The 27659-nt window shown below is 38.3% G+C and overlaps 1 protein-coding gene across 2 annotated transcripts; it reads left to right on the forward strand.

The window, feature by feature from the left end:
- The first annotated feature begins 37 nt into the window (after positions 1-37).
- On the forward strand, positions 38-27659 carry fam168a (family with sequence similarity 168 member A). Of its 2 annotated transcripts, XM_030151728.1 has the most exons (8): positions 42-228; positions 15051-15158; positions 15798-15889; positions 19429-19509; positions 22305-22450; positions 22885-23071; positions 23294-23420; positions 23647-27659. In XM_030151728.1, the coding sequence occupies exons 2-7, from the start codon at positions 15097-15099 to the stop codon at positions 23404-23406; spliced, it is 681 nt and encodes a 226-aa protein (XP_030007588.1). In that variant the 5' UTR covers positions 42-228; positions 15051-15096; the 3' UTR covers positions 23407-23420; positions 23647-27659. The 2 variants fall into 2 exon arrangements, with proteins under 2 accessions (XP_030007589.1, XP_030007588.1); XM_030151729.1 differs by lacking the exon at positions 15051-15158 and having other exon boundaries at positions 38-228.

A 27659-nucleotide genomic window follows, 5' to 3' on the forward strand; every position in this document is an offset into this window, starting at 1 on the left:
TCCTTGCATCCCTGTATCCCTCCCTCTCTCCCTCCCGGCAGTGCATCCCCATCCCCCACACAGTGGCCGTCTCTTCGGGTGAAAGCTGTCTTCCCAGCGCCACTGGCCCAACAAAACGCTGCTGTAGCAGAGCCAGTCCACACCGACCCACGGCAGCCGGATAGACGGAGAACCGACCGCAGCACGTACACATCAGGAGAATCTGTTTCCTTCGACAGAGTAGCTTTGGTAAGTTCATCTCGCAGTTTGTTATGGAGAACAGGAATGTCCATGTGTCGACTTGCTAGTTGTTCGTATTTTTTTCCTCTTTTTTTTTTCTCTCCGTATCCCTTCAATTGTCCTCCGCGGAGGCTACAGCGGGGAACTAGCGAGCTAAGCTAAGCGGGTTAGCTTGAATAGCGGAATCAAACTGATCCGCGCTACTTGCTCTTGTCTTGGTGAGGTTTAACGTTAACAGTTTGTTTCCAGGCTCCTACATTAGTTTGTGGTTTTCCGGCGCAGTCTGGTGTATTGTGAGTGTTTTTCATTGTCATTTGTTAATCTCACCTCGGCTAGCTCGCTAATTAGCAATTTGAGCAGCGTGTACCGAGGGATGCGGGGATGCTACGGCGGGTTAGCGGTTATGTTTTTAGGCTAGCAGACAAGCTAAGCTAACGTTAGTATTATGTGACCCATACGGATTCCTGCATGGGGTGCTTAGGAATGGTTGAATCGCCATGCTAACGGCAGCTAATCTGATGATAATTGGCAAGATGGCATCTCGGAGTTGTTATCTAGAAATCGGTGGATTTTCAAAATGGTGTCTTAAGCTTGTTTGAGTGTGACCATTTTTGTCCAACCATGGCTGTTTTGGCGTTACTCGCTATCTGTGGAATGCAGAGCACTGCCAGTGCATGCCATACTCTGATGGATATACACATTAACCAGTGATGTGGTAGTAAATAAATACATGCAAACCACGCTGTGTGGCTGGAGCTGTCGTCTCTACAGCCGCTGGAGAAATAAGTTGCAGTGTGAAAAACAATTATTTTTTATCATGTTAATAATTATATCATGGATACGGATTGTACAGTCTTCCGCATATGGAAATAAGTGCACCATCAATCAGTCTTCCTCGCATCACTTTAATGTAAACATTGTCACTGGGGTTTAGAGATCATCATTCCTCACACCTCTTATGCCACATAAGAAGAACAGTAGGCTGTATCGAACATTAGAGTGACCAGGAGTAATATGTGTCTGGTACATTTGATCAGTGACTTAAACAGTGCATTGGTTGTTAATATTCTGTTTGATTAATATTCTGTTGACTGTTTTGATGGATAGTTTGACAGTTAATCGTCTGCCATGTCAGCAGTAGTTGAGATGCAGCTGTTTCACATTTCCCTTCACTTGTACTCACTCTTGATACAAAGACTAAATGGAACATCACACAGTGCCAAAGACAGATTACACAAAACGCTAAAGGCGTATTTTTCGTCTTCTCTCCTATGAGTAGGCTTATCAGTGATATGAATCCTCTTTGCCATCATCTCTTTTTTGGGAGGGATTACCTGCTTTAGTCATTGGCTACCAATCTCATTTAATTCAAGAAGATATCTTATCAGTGTAAAGGGATTTTTGAGATACTTCTGTTCTTGGCCCTCAGTAGTAAGTATGACACAGAGCAAGTTACCAGTGTAGTGCTCAGGCATATCTCTGCACAGTCTGCAGGCAGGATCATTTCCTACACTGGTGTGATTGTTTTTTGTTGTCATACTTGCAAAATTCACTTAAAAGTGGAGAAACATTTTTTTTTACACAAAGAATTTCAGTATCTGGCAATGTATTTATGGTCTGTAAGCCTCATTAATTTTGTGCTCAGTCTAAGATAACTCCTGTCTGCCATGCTGGAAAAAGCTGGGAACATGTGGGTTTTGGCTTGTGTCGAGCACAGTCTCATGTGTATGAATGGTGGGCTGTACAATGGAGGCATAAAACTGTCAGCCTATTGAAAGCTGGAGTCACTTAATGTTATAAGAGTCGTTGGTTCTGTAACAGACAGTTGTCTTTGTAGCACTTAATTCCTATGTGGTCGGAACTACTTAATGATTTTCTCATTACAGATCCATGAACAAAACACTTGCACAGGAACTTCCAGATAAGCTCTTCCTTTGTGTCCCTTGTTGAGACCACTGTCCCTAAATTTATTCCCACCATTTCTTGATGGAGACAAGAAGACGTAAACACAAATGGCTGTGTTTTTGGACTAGCTTGAAGGTCACTGATGTCAAACAAGGACATTGAATACCACTGAATTACAGCATGAAAACTATGGATGGACTGCTGTCTGATCAGCTGATATCATAATTGGCATCACCATGAATATTAAATCAATATGTCTTTTAAGATAAAGGGTTGGTTTTTAATCCTGAGTGAAAGCTGAAGATACTAGATGGTTAGTTATTTTAAACTATTTATAAAAGACTCAACAAGATGAAAAGTATGTTAATGACATTAAGATAAAAACATAGCTGTATTCTCTAGTTTTGCAAGTTGGTGCTTATTTTGTTGATTTTCTTCACTTTATTTAATTAAATCAATATGAAGTAAATGAGTCCAGTTTCATATTTTATATTTTTTCATATTTTACAAGATGAAAACATCACTAAATATAGTTATATGTGAATTGAATATTTGTTTTGTTATGATAAGAACATGACACTTAATAAACAACAGAAATCTAGAGGGAAAACACTTTGGCCTAAAGCAAATTGCTTTTCATCATCAAAAGATGCTTGAGTAATATTAAGTACAAAATTCAGTTTTAGCTGACAATGATAAGAAAATTAACAATAAAGAAAAAAGTCCATCTTGAAGACATGCCTTGCAATATAAAATTTAAGTGCCATAACTATTGTTTTTTTGCCAGGCTCTAATGGAAACTGCTACATGCATGTAGTTTATTGTTCAAACTAGAATTGCACCTAATAAATGTTCCCATTGTCTGTGCTGGCTACTCATTGCTTTTTTTGTAGCTGTTTATCACTAGTCAGTAAATCACAGAAAAATGTTGATTCAATTTTTTTGTAACCAACATGATAGATATCACATTATTGTGGTTTTTTTGATTGTCAGTTAAAAATTAAAAGGATTTTCATTTACATGAGACAATAAAAGCAGCCAATGCCAAAGCTTGAATCATATTTTAACAATAACATGTGAAACATTTGCTAATGAGATTGATTTCAGATGTCTTAGTCGTATTTTGTGAGATCATTTCAGTTGTATTTAGGATCACATATTGGAAGGGTCATAGCTATTTCTAATGGAATTTGAAAGTATGACTAGGAGTATAACTCATAGATGTCAAGCTAATAACATAATAACAACATGATATATCAGCATTTCCACTGACAGTTTCTGAATTACTACCCCTTGGGGTAATAATTCTAGTTTTTGCTTTACAGGATTGCATTTCTGCTAAAAAAAAAACAAACAAACAAACAAAAAAAAAAAAACACTGTCTACACGACATAGTTTTAAAATAGCATATAAACATTGATTTGATTTGGGCTGACTTTTAGCAAACTTGAACCATCCCCCATAAACCAAGCTGAAATGTTTCTCACTTCACCACTTCTCATTTCTTGGATGATTGTAGTGTTACATGTTGTATGTCTGTTGGTATCATACAGTGTGATCAACACTTGTTTGCAGGGAGAGCCTTTGTATCCACAGATATTTAGAAACGCTCTCATGTTACACCTGTCTGGTTCACTTTACCTGGTCAAGGACCTTTACTTGTAACCACTTCTCTAGCATCTCCTATGTCTTTGTGGTTTCTAGAACATGTGTAGAAAGCCGGTAATTGGAGCTCTAATGACAAAGGTAGTGATGTTTATCTCGTCCTGATGCAGTACATGTGTGGGCTGGAGGTTACAGCACCAAATAAACTGTGTAACTTAATTATAGTCAGTAAAAGTTAGGAAATGGCTTTTGTTCAGCACAGCATTATTTACATCAATTGGTATCTCAACATTTGGCATGTGCTGATGTTTTTTTACAATCACATTACTTTCGTTAATGAATTGGACCACAGGATGAAAACAATGTCATTGTAAGACGTCCTCGAGTAGCAGCACTAAAGCTCTTATTTTCTCTGCCGTTGTAGTGAAGTACTTTGTAGTGTTAGAGTACCTCAGTGGGTTGTGTGGGTTTTGAATGAGATTATCTCATTGTTATGGCAAGAGCAACTCTTAACATGTGTTTGAAAAGGATCCTGACTGGTTTTGTCTGCATACATTATGGTGTAGTGATTGATCTTTGATCAGCTGAAGAAGTGTGTGTGTACGTGTGTTTGTGTGTGTGCATGTTTGTGTGTGGCTTGTCTTTGTGCATCAGTGCAGAGGCAGGTGAGAGATGTCACAGGGAATAAAGGACTTGGATAAAAGGTTGAACAGATCCCTGGAGGCAGAGTTGTTTTTCATTCAGCTGTCAGTCACGCTGTGTTATGGCTCTGTGACTGCGTTCATATGTACACATGGACATACCGATGCATGTGTATATGTGCTGCAGGCTATTTTTTTACCAGTAGGCTAATACTTGCAGTCCGGATCAGTAGTATGGTTTTATCCCAAAGGCCAAAGGGAGTTTATTAGTAGCAGAGAATTAATGATATGATTGTAAAGCAATTAACAGTCTAATTAGCACTATGCTGAAGCTACGAGACTATTTTTGCTTTGTTCACATCTGTGACTCATTAATGTAATGTTTAGGTGATATTTTCAGAAACATCATTGTTCATAAAGTTTAAAGTACAAAAAACACATGACCATCTGGTTGCACAACTTGCATCATTTACTTTAAATGAAAAGTGGTACACCACACAAACCTCAGCTTGTATAAATCTTTCTCTAAAGTTGATCACTAAACACACATTGAGGAACATTAAACTGACTTGGAAGCTTGCTAAATGCCTATGTTTTATTCAGCCTGCACTAGTTTATCATGGCTTTGTACTGTTTTCTCTAAAGCAGGTAGCTTTAGGGGTGAGTACCGACACCAGGTATTGGATTGGCCATAAAGGTTTTATTATTAAAGGTTGGTGTATCAGTAACCTCTGACGTATTGGTGCAGGAGAAATTCAGGTGATGTCCTATTTATAATGCATCATAAAAACTTGTCTTGCACATTTTTCTTACACTTTATTTTCTACTGAGACATCTGTCATTGAAAGTAACCAAATGAATAGTTTTTGAGTGATCAGAGTGTTCTTTAACCGTGCTAAAAATTACTCAGGACAAGGACAAATTTAAAGATTTGGGTTCTGCAGGCAAACTACTGTAAAATGGCTGAACGGTAGTGAATTCAGTCAGTCAAAATCAAAAGTGAGAGGGACTGTAAGTTTTTTTGAAGTAAATTGCATTTCACATTACTGTTATCATTAAATCAGTGTTTATAATGGAGATTCATTTAATGCTCATGCAGTTTCCTACTAAAGAATATTGATATGTTCATTGCATCTGAACAAAAAACCCCATTAATTCTGTTCACCATTTGAACTGTAACCCTAATCTAACACAAACGAACCAATGATAATACCACGTAAGGACCAGATGAATAAGCATTATCAAGTAAGTACAGTCAAAATATTAAAAAATCACATCTCTATGTAATTTGTACATGATGTGTCACTGTAATTGACAGGAATAACAGAAAACATTAAACTTCACAACTCCCGACAGAAGGCAGATAAGTATCGAGTAACCACTCATACAAAAACAGTTCTCATTAATTACGGCAATGTTGTCCAAATGGCAGTAAAATATTATGTATTACACTGTTTCCTCTGGATTTGTCTCGTCTCGCCTCTGCTGCAGGCATTAAGGTCTGTCTGCTGTGGCTTCAAACTATTGATTATTTATCATGGGCTTAACTTTCAAGTCCTGGCTTATAAGTGTGCATGCGAGTGTGCAGTTTGTGCATGCCTGTGTTTTCTCTCATTTTCTTCAAATCCAAGGTTAAGGGTTAGTTGGAGAGTCTCAGACTGTTTTTGTATCTTTTTTGGCTTTTAGAAATGCATTTGCAATTACTAATTTTTTTCATTATCCATTAATCAGCCAAGGTTTTACTCCATTGATCTTTTATAATCTGCTATAAACCCAAATCCTGGCTCTTTCACCAGACAACAGTTCCAAAACTAGACATCCATTCACTCTCATACAGAAAATCAGGCGAAATTGTCATGGTCGAGAAGCAAAGGTGCCACGTTTGCTTGAAAAGTCAAAGAATCCATTAACCAGGTGTCAGAATAGTTGCTTGATTAGTGAATTGACTTGCTGCTACAGCTCTAATTAGAGCCTGGTTATTTAAGGATAACTATAGCTTGTTATCTCTGGTTTTCCTCAGGATTATTTGCTCTGTGTGTCGTGCGTTACTGTTTTTATGATGTGAATAATGCTCGTTTTCCAAATCAATGTTGTTAACCAGGTTGTTACATGTAGAATTAAATTCATGAGGCGTAGGTTAGGCTTTACGGAGCAGCTCATTATTTGGCCGCCCATGTCATTGCAGAAGACATGGCATTTGCAAGTAATCAATTCTATATGGCGCACCTGTATCATGAAGTTAATAAATCGGAGTACCAAATTGCATAAAGGAAGTAATTACAGCAGCATATGGACGCACTATTGTCATTTTACACAGTTTTTCATAAAACAATCACACAATGTACAAGCTGTATAAGATGCTCATTAGGTATTGATTTTGAAAAAATGCAGCTTTAATTTGCTCACTTCTAAGAGTTTGTCTAATGAGTGAATGGTATTAGATTGGATTGTGGAGGCTAATGGACACATTCCTGTGCAGACATGCACTTCATGAATACGAGTCATCTTCTGCCAGTGTTCTCCATGATCCTTCTGTACTGTTGCATATCACATTCATTCTGAAATTAAAATAATGTTAATGTTGCCTGAATTACAGCACGTGGGTAGTTCTCCTTATTTCACCAATTTAATTTTCTGGTGTGAGCATTGCATCATTATTCATGTTGGGGTTGTTACTATGGCTTTTTCTTAGTTCAGTTTTACCCTACCGTATTCAGTGTTGCAGTTTCCTAGTTGCACTAAGAACTCATTAAAAATCATATTATATGTTTCCTTTTTTTGTGAAAGTCGGAACAAGAGCTGCTAATTAACATTGATACTGAAACCTTTTTTTTGTGGATTTTTTTTTCTATTCCATTTATATGAAGACCATTGTAGGTAATTCTGCGTTTTTACACCAAGAAATGATGGAAATTGTAACCTGCTTTCTGTACAATAAAAAAATCCCTTTCAGGACACATACAGAGTACATTATTACCTTTTAGTTATTCTAAAAAGATAGATACTAGTACCTTTATTGTGATAAACTGTTGGTGAAATTATAAGCTTCTCTTGGTCTGATAATGTTTTTACCATAATGTGGGGCTTCCTTCATTATCTAAGACCATAGTCAGTAAGGATCTCTATAAATAGGCAGAGAAGGATGTTTATCTCCACTTATAACCACTTAAAAAACATTTCCAGTGGGTCAGGACAGTATTGTCACATAATCCAGGATAGGAGACCCTTGAGGTGCGAGACTGATGAGATGATTTTGGAAAGGAGAATAGTTGAGGAGAAAGCCGACACAGAGAAAGAGGGGAGACGCGATCCCAAAGTGTATAGTGCTGTCCTAGATCTAAAATAGCCCAGAGCAGTTTGGAGCTCATCACTGCAGGGCAGGTCTGATGTATGTGGGTGTAGGGGTGGGTGATTTCTAACTGATATCTGTCACACTGGCCTCGAATACTTGGGGATGGATTTAGTCTCAGGCTTGATTGTGATAACAGAAACCATTAAGTGTAGCCTGTCCCTTTGGAACAGGTCCCCCTGGGCCGGTGTTTTGTTAGATGTCATGCTGTACTTAAGATTTAGGTTCTGTTTATGCCGTTGAATTGCTGATGTTAGATAGCGGTATATCACTGCTGCATAATTTGCTTTATTGGTTAATATGTGACTGAATTTGTTGTTTATGGGCCAGATCAAGTGAAAGTGAACATCAGTGTCAAAATTAAATAGGCTTGTTTTTTAGCTTAAGAATTGTGTTTTATGGAAATGTTTACAAAAAAAATTCAGTATCACTTGTAGAAAAAAAGATATAAAGATATAATCAATATAAAATGAAACCTAAAAAGGATTAAAATGTGTAAATGCACTATTAACTTTAATAATATTTTTCTTGCTTGTATAAGTGATATTTAAGTCTGTGAATCTGTACTAATTATTCAGCAGTACAAGAATGTAGAAAGGTTAGCCTATGTACACTCAAATTGTTTGTAAAAATATGCTCTGCTGTTAGCTGTATATGTCACTTCAGTTGTAATATATATATATATATATATATATATATATATATGTGTGTGTTAAACAAAAGTTTATTATCATATTTGTAGTGTTTTAGTTCCAGCAAAGTCTTTTATTTTGACTACTGAACAAAGTGACAATCTGTCTCCGTGTCACAACATTTATATTCATAAAAATGTATCATTTAAGCATTTTTATCCAGTATTGATCACAATTGTAGTTTAAAATCATAGCTAAAGCCGTATGTTTCATTTAGTATCAGTTTCTTATGAGCACAGCATGTTTTGTACGTTTGTGTAAAGTGAAAAAAAGATGTTCATTTTGAGTCCCTGTGTCATGTAGCAGTAATTTAAGTATTTTTACTCCAAAATTTTATTTCTGTAAATTGTAACATGCCATGTGAAAGTACTTACTGAGACCTATTCATAGATGTATTAAACATAGAGATAAATTGTGCAGTTTTCAACACAGACCTTATTGAACATGAAATGTGTCACAGCTTGATCTGGCCGTTATACAGATAGGGTCTTCACCTTTGAGATATTAGAAAATGGTAAGAAAAACACATTCTGTTCAGCTCAGAGTAACATCTTTAAGTCACCTATTCAGTTGTCTTGTGACCAATCTAAAAACAAAAGGTACTAAGGGTTTATATGATAAGAAAAAATATAAATGTTAAACGCATTAAATGTATGATATACTATGTAGGCAGCTGTTTTGAATATTAATTAGTCTATAAAAATACCACTGATGCTCTGTGCTGCACTAAACATTTTTATTGTCTTATCGGCTTTTTTCTGTTTCCTTCTGCTATAAATGAAGTGAAATGCTCCCTCCTGGAGGATTTAAAAAAAAAAAAGCTGTTCATTTCTATTCTCTCCTGTGCTGAAGTGCGATAACGCCCACTGGTCTTGATTTGTTGCTTAAAGAGTAGAAGCCTGGTGAGGTATTATGTGGGAGGATAGAATCGGTGTGGGGGTTGTGTGTTGTATTGTACATGTTCTCCTGGAACGGTAGTTCTTTGTGTGTTTGTGTGTGTGTGAGGTTTATACTTTCACAGTCTGTCCCTCCTCCTCCTCCTCCTCCCTCATTATTACCTCCTTTGGTCCCCCAAGGCTGCAGGAATCTCCCTTTATGGAGTGGAACCAATGTTATTGTTTTGAAACACATTTTATGACATATTTATATTAACATGCGTAAATTAAATAAATGGGCATATATTTGGAAGATCTGACACAATGCAAGACCCAACCGTCAAACATTTGGAGATGCTCGCACAGGCTGTGGTAGCACACAGGCTAGCAAGCTGTGTTTTTCAGCCTAAGCCTTGGGCTATAGCTTATAAGTCCAGCCAAAATGAAGTCCCTTAATAGTGTGTTAAGCTTAACAAAGTCCTGAAAAATAACTTAGGTTAAGTCGGGGACCAGAAAGGTCTCCTTAATAATGTCACTCAGTGGTGAATGAATCCCTGCTCTGTGCGAGAGCAGGAGAGAGAATGAGTTTTCAGCACATTTGCTGCCAGTATGGTGGGTTGGAACTACAGCTAAAATGAGAGGTGTAATAATTAATTACAGTCATCAGCTATTTTGATAATTATTTGTTTGAGCAGTTTTGGAAATTGTTTTCAGCCTCTTAATGTTGAATGTGCTACTTTTTGCTGAGTATATTTGACATTTAAGTCTGCATCTACAGGTGCCATTTTTGGCGGTAGGACATTATGACTTGCACATTAAATTTTGCAAATTATATTTAATAAAAAACCCATCTCAGATAATTTCATTTATACCTTTTTTCATTACAGCTATGGAAAAAAATTGTTGTTTCTGCAATTCATGTAAATATTACAGTTTAGACTAATACTAATAGTTATATGTAGCTTTAGTTGCATTTCATTGATACATCACTCGGCAGCATAAAATACCTGCAATTATTGGGAAAGTCTGCCAGTTTTACAAGTGAAAGAACTCTAGAATGAACATTCACTATACTATAATTTAGTACTCGCACTGTGTTCTCATGATTATCCCCTCCAGAAAACCCTAGACTAGTCAAATCAAAATTGCAGACATCATCCACCAGACACTACACAGTATCTTTTGTACAGAAAAAGGGCCAGTTTTCAGCACAAATCCAATTTTCTGATAAATGCTTTTCATCATCTCTGTGTCAGTTGCGTAGCAGAAAAGATGAAGTGAAACTCAATTCCATGTTGAGAATGCCAAATGTGCTACAACATGGTCAGTGGTCATAACCTGCTGAAAGGTGTAGTAGCTGTCAGGAGATAAGTGAAAATGCTTCAGATCACATGTGCAGTTTCATCATCACAAGAGTGCTTTCGGCTGAGCTGGGACCTTCTGTGTCAGAAGTGGAGTGTGTTTGTGTCAGTGACAGAAGGGAAAATGTAAATGAAATTTTGGAGAAAAGGGTGTAAACAGATAGTGAGTGTGTGAATGTGGAGTGCATGTGACAGACAATAAAAAAATAGTATTAAAAACAAATTTACATTCAGATAATCTTCATTTCCAAAACCTTAAATGCAAAAAAAAGCATCTGCAAAATATTGTCAACATTTACAGAGGTGAATTTGTCTTAAGATTAGGTTTATATAATATAAAGAAAATCTCTGTTAGCATTGTTAATATTTGAGATGACAAATAATTTGATAAAAATAAACTAACCTTGTAGTCATAAAATTGACACTGTTTAGTGTTAGGGTGCATTGTCTCAATCGCCAAATGATGTGAGTGTCAATGCATAGTGCATGTAAATAAAATAATTTTGTTACTCTTCACAATTTAGACTTTACAAAATGTGTATCTCATATTTTCATATGGCAACAATGAGCATGTACTTTGAGTGTCATCACTAGCCTACTACTTAAAAACAGTTCTTAGAATATTTTAATATCCATGACCATAATCTGTAATGTATTAGTTTTGCTCATTTACAGGAAAAATGAATCACAGAACAAAACCATTATCAAAACCCAAACCTTCAGTTGCAAGTACCAAGCAGCCACGGTTGTATTTCTGACATTCGCAGGAAACCAACAATATGTAGTCAGTTTTAGTTCTTTTTTAGCACCATGAATAATGCCTTGAGCACAAAAAAGCTTCCAACCCATGGAGGAGTTGCAGAAACTCATCTCTGCTCTATTCAGTGTGTCCTTAAAATAAGTGTAAGGCCTTTTTCCTCTGTTTCTTCATGGTGAATGTCCTCTGGAGAACAGTCTCTTATGATCATGGAAACCACTCTGGCAAAAATAAGTTTAGAAAAGGGCTTTCTTGTAGGAATAGACGCCCGAAGCCCCTCATCATCACCTCCCCTGGAAACCAAGGGGAGTTGTGGTCAGCCACTCCTCCTGATGTCATGTGTTTCCGCCTTCCCCCTGTTCCACACATACAAACACCTTCATTAGACACATTGTAGTCCCCCTCTTATTCTCACCCATTTGCTTTTCATCACCTTCTGCATGTGCACAGACGCACACAGTGAGAAACAGATGAACTCACCCGTCTTTCTCCTCTCTATTCAGGCACTGCTATAATTGAGTATGGCTTGTTTTAGCAGCGTTGGACCTCAGGGTTAGCTTAGCCACCTGGCCATGTGTTAATGGGCATCGTTCTCTTACTAGTTTACACATGTGCAACTTACTTCATACAAATAACTACAAGACTGTTGTAGTTTCTGGATTAGAGGTGATCGGTATCCAGCTGTAACTCTTTAACTTGGCCATTTACTTGATAGTAAGTTTCTTGTAAGATTGTGTGTCTGAATAAAAAATCTGTGTTTTATGAAATATAAGACAGGAGTTATTGATTTTGGACACTTGTATGCAGCATCAAAATCCTTGAATCCAATATAACCCTTTTGAGATGCAACAATTTTCTTTTAGTTTCATTTTGACTAATACAAAGTTCTGTAACTTTCAAATAATGCCATGGTTTAAAGAAAAAAAAAATGCAGCAGCCCCAGATAATACTGAACAAAATCAAAAATCCAAGTTTAAAAGTAATATATTGAAATTAATTAAAAGAAAGAATATTTACTCACTCTTATACTTATATTTTATTATATACATCCATTTCTGACAGCCATTTCAGGCTACAACACATTTTACGAAAAAGAGAAACTATGGTAGAAGCTATGAGAGTTAATGAGTTAAAATAATGAAACAACAGTGTCATTGGAAATGGGGGATGTGAGCAGGTAAGGAAAGGTCATGTCATTTAGGAGCAAAGATGAGCCTAGGATTGAAATGTTTTAAAACCATCTTCTGTTAAGAAAGATAGGGAAATGATTTGGATAATTGAGTATCTACTCTGTATAACAGAAGTAAAATATGTAACAGGGTTCCTGCAGGGTCTTAAGAAGTCTTAAAAGTCATGAATTTACAAATCTGCATTTAATACCTTAAAACTCAGGTGTCAAACATGCGGCCCACGGGCCAAATCCGGCCTGTCAAATGGTCCAATCTGGCCCGCGGGATGAATTTGTGAAATGCAAAAATTACACTGAAGATATTAACAATCAGTGGTGTCAAAATCATTTCAATTCAGTTTCCACACACAGATCAATATGATCTCAAGTGGGTAAGACCGGTAAAATATTATTATAATAACTTATAAATAATGGCAACTACAAATTTTCTCGTTGCCTTAGTGTAAAAAAGTAAAATTACATGAAAATGTTTACATTAACAAACTATCCTTTTACAAAAAATGTGAATAACCTGATCAAATATGAACAACCTGAAAATGTCTTTAGAGAAGCACAGTATATGCAATTTTACCAATATTGTGCCAGTTACTAAATGTTTTGTGTATTTGTAATTGTAATTTGTAAGGCACATGTGTAAATGATAAACTGATAAATTGAGGGAAAATATTGTTAAAATTGCACTTGTTGTTCTTAAGACATTTCAAGTTGTTCATATTATTCAGATTTTTATGGAAACTTTGTAGATGTAAACATTATTATAATTTACGTTTTTCGCTGTTATTATTTTACTGGTCCGGCCCACATGAGATCATATTAGGGGGAATGTGGCCCCTGAACTAAAATGAGTTTGACACCCCTGCCTTAAAGAGTCTTTAAAAGGTATTACATTTGATATGGTTGGTCTTAAGTTATGTTGCCGTAAACTTGTTCACTGTGTTGTGTTTAACTGTGTCTGTTAAATGGCCAAGCTGCAAAGAAAGTAACGTTAGCCTACTCAGTTCCACCTGTTCCAACCAACAGTTTATATTGAAATCAGAAACCAGTTATTGCTAACTTTTCAGCCCCCGGCAAGAAATGACACGAAATGGTGGGAATCAAGGCGTTGGAGTAAATCAATGTTTTCCTAAATTCTAGGAGTCACGAATTTTTGCCAGTATGGCCATGAAATAATAAGAATTAAAATAAAATAAGAATTTAAGTAATGAACCAAAGCCAACAGAGGATCTGTGTTGTTTTTTAAACTTGGCATACACACACAAACAGGGCATATATTTGTGTGTGTTTTGGGGGGATTTCTTCCCAAAATGTCACAAAAGCACATGCTCCTACACGATGGTGCATTCAGTTGTCAAGTGTCTTTGGGCGGTTTGACGTCAGTGTTCCTGGACGGTGTGTTTAAATGCTCACTCGCCTAATTTGAAGTGGCACTCAGTGCCGTTTGGCATCACCACGGTGCAGTGCATGCCCGGGAATTATGACAGTGGTGCTCTAATCATCTGAAGGATTTACATGAACTGGCTATGAAGCACAAGCCCAGGATGGATCAGTTTCATTTGATCTGTTTAACATGGAAATTTGTCTGGGAATGCAATCCAATGCACAAATAAGCTTTTCTGTATGGAGCAGAATTGAACATAATACTTTAAAATTGTTGTACACAGTGAATGGGTGGGTGGTGTGCTGTGAACAGGGAGCTTTCACAACATGTTCATGTCGTCTCACACATCAACACATGACTGAGGCATCAATGGAACAACCGGCCAGATCATTGACATCACATACCGAATCCCATCCCAAACATCAGCCAAACACAACATGAATTGAATCGAACTTAAACTGACACACACATACGCACACCTTTTTTCTTTTTATTTAGCTGTTTTGCTCTGTGTTTGTGCAATGCTCTGTTTCTGGTTCATGTGTGTAATGGATCATGCTTATTCACTTTGCAATACCTGGCCAATTTTTTTAATATATTTTGTCTGTTGTTTTCTTTTGCTCTCACTCTGTCTGCCTGCTCACAAGGTGTACAGTGCTTTTTTCCATTGGCTGTCAATGTTTGCTTTGCTTCTTGTAGTGAATGTTAAGTGTAGTGTACCACAAACGCACTCATGCTCATGCTTCACCTGGACATACAACACACTCAGCATATAAGCCATGCATACAGAGGAATGAGGGAACACTAACTACAGGTGTGTCAGTCACTTCTACAGGACAGTAACACAACTTTGTGCATCGCACTTGTTGCCACATTTAAAGTTTCAGAGCACTATTTGTTTACAGCACTGTCGTTCTACATTTTGATGACTCAAGACACAACCCTCCCTAAGACACGCTGTCTAAATCACTAATCATTTGCTGTTGCACTGGTGCTTGCTTTGCTGTTTCTTTTCTTTTTTTTTTTTCTCCTTTTCCTGTGTTCGTTGTAATCATGACCTCTCGCTGTTTTAATTTCAGATTTGCATATCCACTTCCACTCCTTCCTCATTTGCATACAGCAAGAATGGCGAGCGGGCATCCCACAGACAAATTCAGTTTCATGTATCAACCAGACACGCACAAGAGGTACGGGGCACGCATGCACACACAAACATTCACACACACTCTTACTCGTCACTCCCATATGCTGGTAAACCAGGTAAGTTCAGATGACACAAAGGGCATTTCAACCATATTATGTGGCAGAAGATGCCATAAAGGAAATGTAGAAGAAATGGCTCTCACCAACCATTCCCAGCACCTGGAAAACCCCAGATACCACTGCTCTACAATAAGCCGACAGTGGAAACCAAGCTGATTATTATTATTTGTTTTTATTATTTGTTTTTTATAGGCTGGTGCACAAGTTAAGGTCACAAGTCTTAAATCATCCACACCATTATTTCCAGTGGATCCATGCGTCCTTGTGCTTCTGTCAGTACTCATGCCTTTTTATCGCTACAGTCTTTATCTTTTAAACACAAGCTTATACTGAGCCCACTTGAGGGTGAGGATTCATGAGGCTTGACTCGGTTGCATGCTGGTAAAAGCCTACATCCAGACAGCACCTCAAGAATCCGAGTTTGGGATTAATGTGTGTGAAGACTGTGTGGGTATGCAGATTCTTGTCGGTTTACGCGGGTTAAGCTTACGTCTTTTCTCCCCCTCTCGTTTCCTCTGTCTTGTCTTATCCCCGACCCTTTCCACTTCACCTCTGCCTCTCAGTAAGAACAGGTTATCTTCAGCGATGAATCCAGTCTACAGCCCTGTTCAGCCCGGCACCCCATATGGAAACCCCAAGAACATGGCCTTTACAGGTAAGACCGACTCCTCCGGGTCATTCTAGACCAGTTCTCCCACACTTCAAAACTTCTATAACTGTCTTTCCAATACTGTAGTTATGAAATTTTCAAGTCTGGCCCCTGGAGCTAAATTTCATCATTTCAAGTCTCACTGACGACATATTGGCACTGGATTGGGTTGAAATTTAAACTGAACATCCAAGAAACCCTAATGATAATTTTCAGCAAGTATCCATTTATCCATCCATACATCATAGACTGGTTTTTAAGGATTATCTTAAAAACATTCCCTCAGAATGCAGATTACAAAAGGCCTTCTAGTGCTACGGGAACATTTCATTGAATCACACACTATAAATGTGTGTAATGAATTAGTCTCAGTAGCAAGTTTTGCTTTTTAATGACTGGAAAATAGTCATTGCTTTGACTGACAGGGTGCTAATGCATCCAGCTATTGTGTGTATTCTGCTCCACTCATCACATCTCACCTTGTATTCAGCCCCCATTCTGCCTGCTTTTTTTCCTGTTTCTGATGACCACAACAAGCACACACTCTCATCCATTCAGAGCCTCACAGCATCCAAATTTTTGAGGATAGCTTTTATTATATCCCTGTTCTTTTGTCATCTATTGAGGAAGGGGAGTGCCATTAACGGCTGTTTGAGTGAACCTCAACAGTATTTAAAGTGTGAAGGGCTAGTTTAGCTTCTTGGATATACAAAAATGATCAGAAACATCTTTAACTACTGTTTGAAAATAGAAACTTTTGCATAATTTTAGCACTAGTGGTTAGAAACAGATACAGTACAGCATTAGATTCGAGTAGAGGATGGCAGTAGAAGTGCTGCGGTAGTCATAAAGGGATAAGTGAAGTCACAGTCAGGGTTTCCTACCTGTGGTGAGGACATCAGTCTCTCTCTGAGGTAGGTGGGAACAGGGCCAGTTCTCTGTGGCGAAGGGTTTCTCACACAAAGCTTTTGTCCAAGAACAAAAATGTGACGTTTTAAAGCTGGCGAACCCTTTTAGAATCATATCTATTTCAGTGTAAATTTGACCTAAATCTACAGATCAGACAAATGCAGACCCAGATTCTAAATAAGTCACACCTCATTGCTACAGTATATCTCCGATGCAACCTCCAAATGAACTGATAAAGCGGCTCCTAGGCTTTTGCCAGATGTGAATAGTATGTTTTTTTAGTAATTTACCACCATAAATAAATGAATGCATGTAGTGTTTTTGTCTTGTTAGTTTGAGCCCTGTATTGGGTGAAAATATTAGTCATATTTATGCAGGAAAAAGACAAATTCAGAAGAGTTCAAAAAGTTTAAAGCACCGTTCTAAGCCAGAATCTCGAGGTGGAGATGTTGGTGCTTTAAGAGCTCTTTCTAGTTTGTACAAGCAGCCACAGGCATTCATCGTAATAAATGAAAGACGGGTTGATGAGATGCACCAAGAAGCCTCTACTGAGGGTCGACCAGGGTCAGCCTAATGGGTGCAGAAACCAGAGGAATATTGGCAAAGTTTAGTTCACTTTCTAAATGAGACAGAGAAACCGGCTACATGCATGTACTCTCTAGTGCAGCTCTATAATGATACTAGACTTTAATCTGCTGCAAAACTTGTTGGACCATAAAGAAGTGTTGTTTACCTTATGGCATTTTTTAACCTAAGTAGCAGTAATGAGAATGTAGCTTTAATTAGCTGAAGTTTTTTTTAGCAAGCAAACTAGAAAACTTGCACTTTAAGGGGGTTGCTGTTATGACTTCAGGCATTTTTGAAGCAATGGTAGTTCATACAAAGGCCATCCTAAATTTTTTCATTGATTTTAAAATCACTTTGGTGAAGAATGTATTTTGTATGCACAAAACTGGCTGTTATGTTTTATAAGAACGTATAAGAGACATAAATCACTGACCACAAGCAGCTTTAGTCTTTTTTTTTTTTTTTTTGCCTCAGTAGTTTTAAAATACAACTGTTGATCTCTAAGCTGACCTCAGGTTGAACCTGAAAACGTTTTAAAAATGGATAAGCTGCGTTATGACTGATAGTTGCAGTCTCTCCTCAGATTTTTATTCTTTCATGGTATCAGAGGCCAACAACAGTTCAACCACTGAATCACAAATATGAATATAATGGTATTGCATACAACGACACACTGCTTTTTCCAGTGTTTTATTTCTAAGAAGATAAGCTGGCAGGCATCATTCCACCGGGTGCACTATCTCCCTGAGCTCATGTGCCGAGTCTGTTAAGTTCAGAGCAGTTTGATGTAACTCAGGTCAACTCATGAGCTGCTTGTGAAAGAAAGATTGTTGGTTGGTAACTGAAATGGTAAATAGACACTACTTGACTTCCTCTGAAACATTTTAGGATGATTATACACTTAAAAATCAATTATATTCATTCTGTTTTGCCAATTAGGAAGTTAATTAAACTGGAATTGCCTCTTTCTTTAACTTAAACACCTAACTCATCACAGTAGTTGGGTTTAGTTCAAAGAAGTGTAATAACATCTGGTATGTAGTTGAATGATTTAATAAAAATGTGGATTTATGCTGAAAAGTCACCAGATGTTTTGCTTAAATTTTTGCAAATCATGCATTGCTGCAGCTGTTGTGTTGACACACTATTACCTTACTAGCTTTTTACTTACTTCTTCATTTGCATTATAATGTTGAAATGAAATTAAAATGTAGATACAGCTGCACTGATTAGTCAAGTGATAAATCAACATAGATATTAATCATTGCATTTTCAATTAAAAATGCCAAAAAAGTTTTTAATTGGATCTGATAGTAATGTTTAGGTCTTGTATTACTGGTTGAGTAAAATGGCTTTGGCAAGGGGAAAATTACAAGCTGCAATAAAAATGTATTAACATGATGTATATCCCAAGCTGAGACACACAGTAAAGCATGAGATGAGTTGGCCATCAAAATCCATGCTGCAGTGTAGATGCAGATATTTATTAGACCTGTTCATCTGACTGTAGCTCAGCAGCAGACAGCATCCGAAGCTCGATATAGCAAAGGCTCAAGGCTACAGAGCCAATAGTCTGAGAGATTGACTGCCATTAATAGCAAACAGTGAGCCGCTCTTACATCCTTGCTGTTACTCTCCTTCTTTTCCTTTCTTCTTTGTGTGGTTCTAACGCCTTCATCGGGAAACACTTTTTTTTTTTTTTTTGCGCAGGTCAGCCCATCTTTGTTTGCTTGATGTGTAATTGATGACGCACAAGAGTATGTGTGGTGTGTGCATGCGCATCCACTTTCACGTGTCTCGGGTGCGTTGCTAATGTTTCCGAATTTATCTCCTCCCACACCATATTGGCAGGTGTGTCTTGTCTGCCAGATTGGTGTATGTAACACGCATTCAGCCGACTGTGTTATTGGTGCAGACATTTTTTTTAATGAGCACCATCTGTGCACACCCTGCTCCAAACCAAATAGCGCCTTACCTGTGTTTGTGTGCATCTGTTGTCCTCTGATGCACTTTTGTTTGGTAATCTATAGTTCTCAAATATTTCTTCTTTCATCTGTGATATTCTGCAGGCTATCCCGGAGGGTATCCTGCCACTGCTCCTACCTACACACCCAACCTCTATCAAACAGGCAGTCCTGGGTATCCACCAGGTGAGCCCTCACACACAGAAAATTCACATTCAAGATAAAACCTATAGTAAACTTGGCTTATCCTATACAGGGTGGGGAAGCAAAATTTACAATATTTTGAGGCAGGGATTGAAAGACAGTGTATGACCAATTAGTTTATTGAAAGTCATGAGAATTTATTTGCCACAAGAAAATTTACATCATAGAAAATGTTTTTATTCTATGTGTCCTCCTTTCTCAATAACTGCCTTCACACGCTTCCTGAAACTTGCGTAAGTGTTCCTCAAATATTCGGGTGACAACTTCTCCCATTCTTCTTTAATAGTATCTTCCAGACTTTCTCGTAATAGTTTTGCTCATAGTCATTCTCTTCTTTACATTATAAACAGTCTTTATGGACACTCCAGCTATTTTTGAAATCTCCTTTGGTGTGACAAGTGCATTCAGCAAATCACACACTCGTTGACGTTTGCTTTCCTGATTACTCATATGGGCAAAAGTTTCTGAAAAGGTATGGATAATAGTGTTGGGTATGATTATGACATCAATATATGTTTGGTTTCAAAACAATTGATGTAGTGCCTGCTGAGAAAAAACAACTAAATGTTCATTGTAAATTTTGCTTCCCCACCCTGTACATACGGTATGCAAAAGGTGCTTTTGTAGGCTTCTATTCACCAAAGAAGACTGGCTAGTATTTTGAATAGAACTGTGAAGAAATGTCTCAGCAGTCTAAAAAGGTGCCATCAATATGTAATTTTCTGAAATATGTTCATCTTATTGGTAAATGATGAAAAAAACCCACACTTGATTAATGTGCTGTTGTGGAGCAAAAGTCCATAATGTTATGGTCAAGGCTGGGATAATGCTTAATGCTTTATACACTCATTTCAAGTACCACTGCTGCTTTGTATTTCTGCATGACGATGCGTTGAATTTGTGCTAATTATGTATATTCAACCCCAGGCAACTACATTTTCCCACATCGTAGGAACTGTTTGAACTGGATTTTTGTTACGAAACCAAAGTTGCTCAATGATTTTTGTTTTATAGCCGGATGCTTTAAGAAGACGGGGGGTTTTAGAGGCTGCTTAGGGCAACCTGAAGGCAGTATGGTTTGAGTGTGATCCCAGCCTAAAGGGCATTGATGGTGAGGGAATGGGAAGTGAGCCAGTAACAGCTGCCAGTGGTCTTACGGCAGCAGATACGAACCCGGCTGGGGTTCAGTGTCTGGTCCCCATAGCAGATGGGAATAACAGTTGTCTTGGTGCTTTCCAGATATGGTGTGTCTGTATTGACATAGACAGTTCAGTGCAGTGAGGTGTTGAACTTTACAGCCTAGAAACCGAGGTTGAGTAGAATAATTCTTACTCTATTTCATTGTCTGTATTTGGTGCTACTCCAGACACAGAAGAATGATGCCAGAAGATATAAAATCACACATTCTGGTTCAATACCATAAAACATTAAATCTTGTGGTTCATTCGAGGTGTAATTTATAGTGTTGGTTTTCTAGGTTTTATGTGCAGATTAATTTTACACTTACAAAAAACATTTTAAGGAATAAACACAATGTGCAAAGAGAAAGAATTCATTCTGAGTTGATGAAATATTTAACAGGCCAAATAGCTACCTAGATTGTTCAGGTTCTGAGGAAATTCTCCTGAATTTTAAGTGTCTTATTAAAGTGGGGTGGGTTTCCAGATTTCATGTGTGCTGCTTTTGAAGCCCCTCTTCTCGTCTCCCCTCCCCCCCTTATTTTGTTTTATCTTTTGGAAGTTTAACAGAATATCCGGTATGTTTCTGCAAAGCTCACCCAGCTTTGTTCCAACACACAAAATAACCCTCTTTATTGCAGCTGGTATTCACATCAACAATACTAAAATTTATGAAAGAAGAAAAAGAAGAAAACAATTGTTATATTTATTTCTATTAAGATTTTGTGTCCTTGACTCGAAGCAGTCTCCAGTCTATCAGCTTTGGTCTGATTAGAAACGTTGGTCAATGTCATTATTTCTCAAGACCACTGAATAGGCAAACTGTTTTCTATCAGCAGGGCTTTTGTGTAATTGTCACACACCATTGTCCTCTAATGCCCTGCATGCATGTTAGAGCAAAGAATGTGTGCGAGAGTATACACACACTCGCACACTTTCAGACACACACAGCAGCTCCAGCATCTCTTTGTTCCCTTGTCCTTGTGTGTGTGAGAGAGAGAGAGAAGCCTTTCATAAGCCCGCAGCAGCACTAGCTAGTAGCATGTTTGACCTTCAGGCTCCTCCAAGTGGTGGTTCAGAGGTACTGCAACTCAGAGGAAAGATCCCACTTAACAGCAGGCGTTAATGCAGCAGCCTTACCCCGCATGCCTTCGATGTCCTAGACCCTGTGGTCTCTCATCTGTTAAAGGCTGCTACATCTGAAACGAGTGGTTTTTCTAAGAACTACTGGCTGCTTCTTCATCCTTAAAGTGATACATGTACAGATTCTGTTCTCGGTGTCAAGTGATACTAGCAGCATTTTTTAATAGGATCACAGTGAGGATGTACAAACACAACTTTTCCAGACCAGAGAGCCTTAGATGTTCTTGTTTTTGTGAATCTGCAGCAAAAGCCATCACAATTCCTCCATCTGGTGGATTGTGTAGGAAATGCATATAATAACAGAAGCATCTACGTTAGACTATGCATGGGACATAGTTCAGTGTCTCATTCTTCAGACTGTAACCTCAAAATGATGGTGACACAGTGATCAGTGAATAGACAGATTGGTTTTATTTCTAACTTTTCCCATTCTACCGTTTTTCTTTATGTGTTTAGGATATACTTCAGCAGGAACCCCATACAAAGTGCCGCCCACTCAGTCAAATGGAGCACCCCCTCCTTACACCCCCACTCCCACTCCATATCCAACAGCTATGTACCCCATCCGCAGTGCCTACCCTCAGCAGAACTTATACGCACAGGTAAGAACACGGAAAAACATCGCCCTCTGTCATTTTGTACACAGAGAACAGTGATGTGTCCTTTAAGAAATATTTCTGACATAATTTGTTTTTGTTTGGGCTTTTTTGTCTGTGCAAAACAAGTTATGTGCATTCACATCATCCAGTATTTTATAGATATTACACACAGACACTGAAGTCTGTGGAGAGAATGACTGAAAAGAATGTTTCCTCTTCAGAGATCAGTTGGATTGGTTTTGTACAAGCACTGTGATTAAATCAAATATGAACACATTTCAGTGAATACTAAGAGTTCCTGCAGAGAGCATTCAACATTGATGATTGGATCTTTGTGTAGAATTATATACATGCTCATGCATAATGAGAGTAATTTTTATTGGTGTCTTATGCACATACACAGCACCACTAACACTGTCCTTTGATTGTCCTTCCAGGGAGCGTACTATACCCAACCAGTGTATGCGGCTCAGCCACATGTGATCCATCACACCACCGTGGTGCAGCCCAACAGCATCCCCTCCACAGCCCTCTACCCTGCTCCTGTCCCTGTACCTGCCCCTCGCAACAACGGCATGGCTGCTATGGGGATGGTAGCCGGGACAACCATGGCCATGAGCGCAGGTAGGATAAACATGCAGTTGTTTGACTTTATGTTGGTGGGAATAAGGAGCTGATTTGAACAGGGGATCACTCTGATGCATCTTTGACTAAGTATCCTGAAACTAACGGCTATATAGTGTGTAAATAAGTCTCTGTTGACAAACCTAGACTTCATTGCTGTTAAGCAGATGGATTCAAAAATGGCTAAAGCTCATTGTTAATGGTCTCATTAACTTCCCAAAGGGACCCTGCTGACAACACCCCAGCACCCCCCAATTGGAGCACACCCAGTTACTGTGCCAACCTACAGGCCCCAAGGGACACCTGGGTACAGCTACGTACCACCTCACTGGTAGAGCCCATCCATCATGTGAGTGTTGGCCCCCCTGCTGTTCGCTTTTCCTCTTTGAGACGCTCCTCGCCATCCCAATTTCCTTTCCTCCATCTGTTTCCTTCTCCTCCCCCTCCTCTTCTCTGTTCTTTTGTGTTCCCCTCTCGTCTCTTTGACTAAAACAAACACTACTGCTTCACTTTTTTTCCCCCTCCGTTCTTAAATCAGTCACTAATGTGTACCTTTTCCTCTTGCTTCCCACCAGATCTGGAGTCCATCATCGTATGCAACTGCTCAAATCTTACACGGGCTCTCAATGGTAACCATGGGAACTCGGCACCTGTCTGCAAGAACAAAACTAAAGTGCAACAGCCACTTTACTATTATTATTATTGTTATTATGCGACATTCTCTAACATTTTTACAAAAGCTGCTTTTACTTTTTTTTTTTCCTCTGTTCATTTGCCAACCAGTCATTACCTTATTTTGTATGGGTATTTTATTTTATTTTCTCACTTTCTTTTGCTGTCTGTCATTGGAACTCCAGAAGGACTCTTGACCATCACAGGTGTCGGTTGCTCCTGTTTCTGTGTTGTGCTGGTGTGTGTGGTCCTGCCTGCTGCTCAGTTGGCTGGAAAATATCGGGCACTTACTCCTCATTATCATCTCCATCATTAGTCACTACAAAGACTTATTGACTTATGCTGCCAAATTTTTCTAACGACTAGATATCAGCACAGGGTTTTAACATAATAAGGATATTTGTTTGTTTATTTTTCCGATTATTCAGTTTTTAGTATTCCTCAGTTTGCCACACTCAGCAGAATGACCTGTCTTTCTGTCAACTTTTCCTTTAATTTGTTCTGACTTCCTTTTCTTCTATCGTTTTCTTTTTGACTGGTTTCATCTACAGCATTTGTATAATCTGGGTCGTCTTCCAGCTCGTAGCTGTCTGTCCGGCAGTAGTCAGTTCGTCATCCCTGTCTTTTATCCGAGTGCTAAGTCACTATGACCACAGCACTTACACATTGTTACCCATCATGCTGCCTGTCCCACTGTGTCCATATTAGCATAGTACCTAGCATACACTAAAAGAAACCATCTACTTCATGCACCATACTATGCAGGCTAGTATGTTGTGACGCTATCAAAATCCAAATCTAGCTAGAGAACATTTCGGGTTCGTTCGGGTCATGTCAGCTCGTATGTGGTTAGCGTAGGTCAATGCATTAGAAAATGTAAAAAATATTTATAATAACCGTGTCAGCAGCTTGGGTGGTCGTGCACACTTTCTCACACTTGCACACAAAGTATGCACACACAGGGGCTCCTGTGGTGCGCTGGAAACACAGCATCGCTTAGTGGCACTTACTGTACAGTACCTCCAGTTATGTCGTTACTGAACAACACTCGCATACAGGCACACATGAGCAAACACACACACACATACACACAGTACATGGAGTTTCGGGGGTGTGCATGGCAGACACAGAAAGCAGAGAAGGAATTTAAAGGGAATGTGTTGGCACGAGGAGAGGAGAGGAAAGCAGGACGAGACGGGGAGAGCAGACAGTGCTTAGCACCATGAGGAGCTGTAAAGGAGGAAGAGCAGGAGGGGACTACATTATCACAGTCTGTCATTTCTTTTCAAGGTGCAACACATTTGAGTTTGTCACCTGCAAGAGACTGCACAAACACGTTGCTGTTTGCACTATATGTATTGTACCCTGATTTCCTACTGTGAGTATATCGTCTCCTCCTCGTTCCTTCTCCCAGACTAGGACAAATAACCAAACACTCAAACAGGAAGTCAGCCTCTGAGTGTACACATAATAATGCAGATTTATAGGATTTGTCCATTCCTATGCAGCATTGGGACTGTGATGGAGGTTTGTTACTCATAGAGGTTAAATCAAAGTGGAAGTTAAACTTTTGCCAAACATTACTATGAGATCCAAGTGGTGATGATGCAGTCTCACTCACTTTTAACTAATTTAATGTTCAAGGGGGAAACAAAAAGTCGCTTTTAGAGTCAGTTGTGCATATCAGTTTATTGGCTACACAGCACTCTCTAAAAACCCATTTAAGAACAAGAGGTTATTTGTTAAAATGAGGATAATTTGCGAGGCAATGAGACATGTTAAGATGTTTATATGCCTGGCCTTGCAAAAAGAGTTAGCCCAATGATCTAACACTCGCTTTGAGTCTTTGCTTATTTGTCCTCAGCTTGATGAAAAAATGGGGTTTGGCAGAGGTGGTGTTTAATATTCGGTGAGGCCTGTGGCATTTTTCAGGATTTCCACAAAAAAAAAAGATTCAAGTCATAACTTCATGATCTGTAGAGTACAGATTGATATAACAAAAGCAGAGCATTTACTGCGCGGGTATGTAGATGACGTGGTTTGATATTGCAATAAAAAGAGGGAATGCCTCCTACTGTTAACATACAGTAATTATTTTAGCAGCGTTTTGAATTGATTTTTAAAAATGCTTATTGTTGTAATCTCTAAATATGGATTACAGGCTCTGTATGCAGCCTCCATTCAATAATTATTAACAGTTACTGCTAAGAGGAGTAGAACATATCAAAAAATTTGGGTATTGAATAACTTTGTGAGGAAATATTGCACAACGTAAGACAAAAAAACAACAAAAAAAAGAAAAAAAACTTGACTATAATTTAATGCTAAGTAACAGGTACCTAGGCTTTGTAGTGCAAGAGGGAGGAAGAAGCAATTTATATTGTAATTACAAATAAAACAATGAGGTGGAGTGTTTTGAGGTATTCTTAGTCCAATGTTTGTACACTAGTAGGTTAATTCTGAAAAAAAATATTGCATAATGCCGCTGTCGGATGAAAACCAACTATCTTCTAAGCCCTTAGATTTCCAAAGCCTGGATGTTTTAGGCTAAGGGTCATAATATTCCCACTGATTTAAAATACTTGTACATCATAATTCTGTCCATTGAAGCTATTAAAAAAAAACAGAAATTGGATTTTCTTGCGACAGCAGTCATATTACTTGTCATTAGGATTTATTTAACCAACCACTACTTATGTCAGTATTTCTCAACTGAAGCCTTTGTTTTCTCTTTCCCTCTGGTCAATTAAGCATAATGGGTATGCATAATATTCAGGTGTATTTCACTATAGCATTGGATCACTAAGTTTAAAAAAAATGCAGTATATTTATACAGCAAGTGGTACAGTAATGTATTTCTAGCTAAGCATGGTTGCATCAGTGTGGCAGCTACTGTTTGTGCTTTTTAATATATTTTTTTACCTCTCCTTCTGCATCTTTGTCCTCTGCATATGTGTCGCTGAGGGAGGAGAAGCTACAACAAGATCTGTAAATGGATTTCAGACATGTGGAAGTCGTGACCTGGCAGCATGAAGCCAAACGACCAGGACTGTTGTAAACATACTCCCACATGGTTTCAGATTTTTACAGACCTTGTGGAAGTAGAGCATGAGTAACTGAACTGAAATAGATAGCACAGGCATTATTTTTTTATTTTTAATTAGGAGGTTTCCCTTCTGATCTTTGCTATCTGTTACTGTTCAGACATCCTTTAATGATGTCCTGAAACCCTCAGCCTCCACACCTTTTGTTCTGTGCCATATTTCACCAACTGCTGTTCAGTAAATATTAGTTTGTTTTCCTAAATAACTGGTGAACTCTTAAGTCCTTGTTCTGTCTAGCTTCCTGTGAATCTGTGTTTTCCTATTGCTGTCCTATTTCTCACATGTTGTTAATGCATATTGCCTGTCTTACTTTTATCTTACTTACTGTAACCTCTGTGTCTGTCCCGTTTTCACTTTGTGCCACAAATCCTTTCAGAGGCCATTTTGCGTCCCTCTTTGCATTTAAAAAAAAATTGTTTTGTTACATTTTAGAGGATGCAAAATGATATACTGCCCCCTTTTGACATCTGCTTTCCTCATTATTACCTTCTGCTCTCACCTTGCCATGCTTGACCTTTGCAACCCTCACCACTCCATCTGAAGAGCAGCGGAGCTCTGTTAGAATTATTACATCGGTGTCAGTAATGCTGATAATCTACTGTCATTCTTGGCATTTGTAATAACTCCACTAAGCCTAGTTAAACACTAGATGTCGCCAGTGCTGTGCTCATCTGTAGGCTCAGCATCCTTAGGCTTGGAATGTGAGGTGGTTACAGACTGAGCTAAAGGACAAACGGATAATTTATCATAAACTTCAGCATTACAGTTTAGCGCACTGAGGTATTTTTGGGAATCCGCCTCCCAGATTTTGT

This window comes from Sphaeramia orbicularis, chromosome 13 (genome assembly GCF_902148855.1).
Source record: "Sphaeramia orbicularis chromosome 13, fSphaOr1.1, whole genome shotgun sequence".
NCBI lineage: Eukaryota > Metazoa > Chordata > Actinopteri > Kurtiformes > Apogonidae > Sphaeramia > Sphaeramia orbicularis.

Coding starts and splice junctions, on each gene's coding strand:
- fam168a (XM_030151728.1), top strand. CDS start 15,097: ATGGCGAGCGGGCATCCCACAGACAAATTCAGTTTCATGTATCAACCA. Junction 15,890..19,428: donor CAAGAACATGGCCTTTACAG/GTAAGACCGACT, acceptor GATATTCTGCAG/GCTATCCCGGAGGGTATCCT. Junction 22,451..22,884: donor AGCAGAACTTATACGCACAG/GTAAGAACACGG, acceptor TTGTCCTTCCAG/GGAGCGTACTATACCCAACC.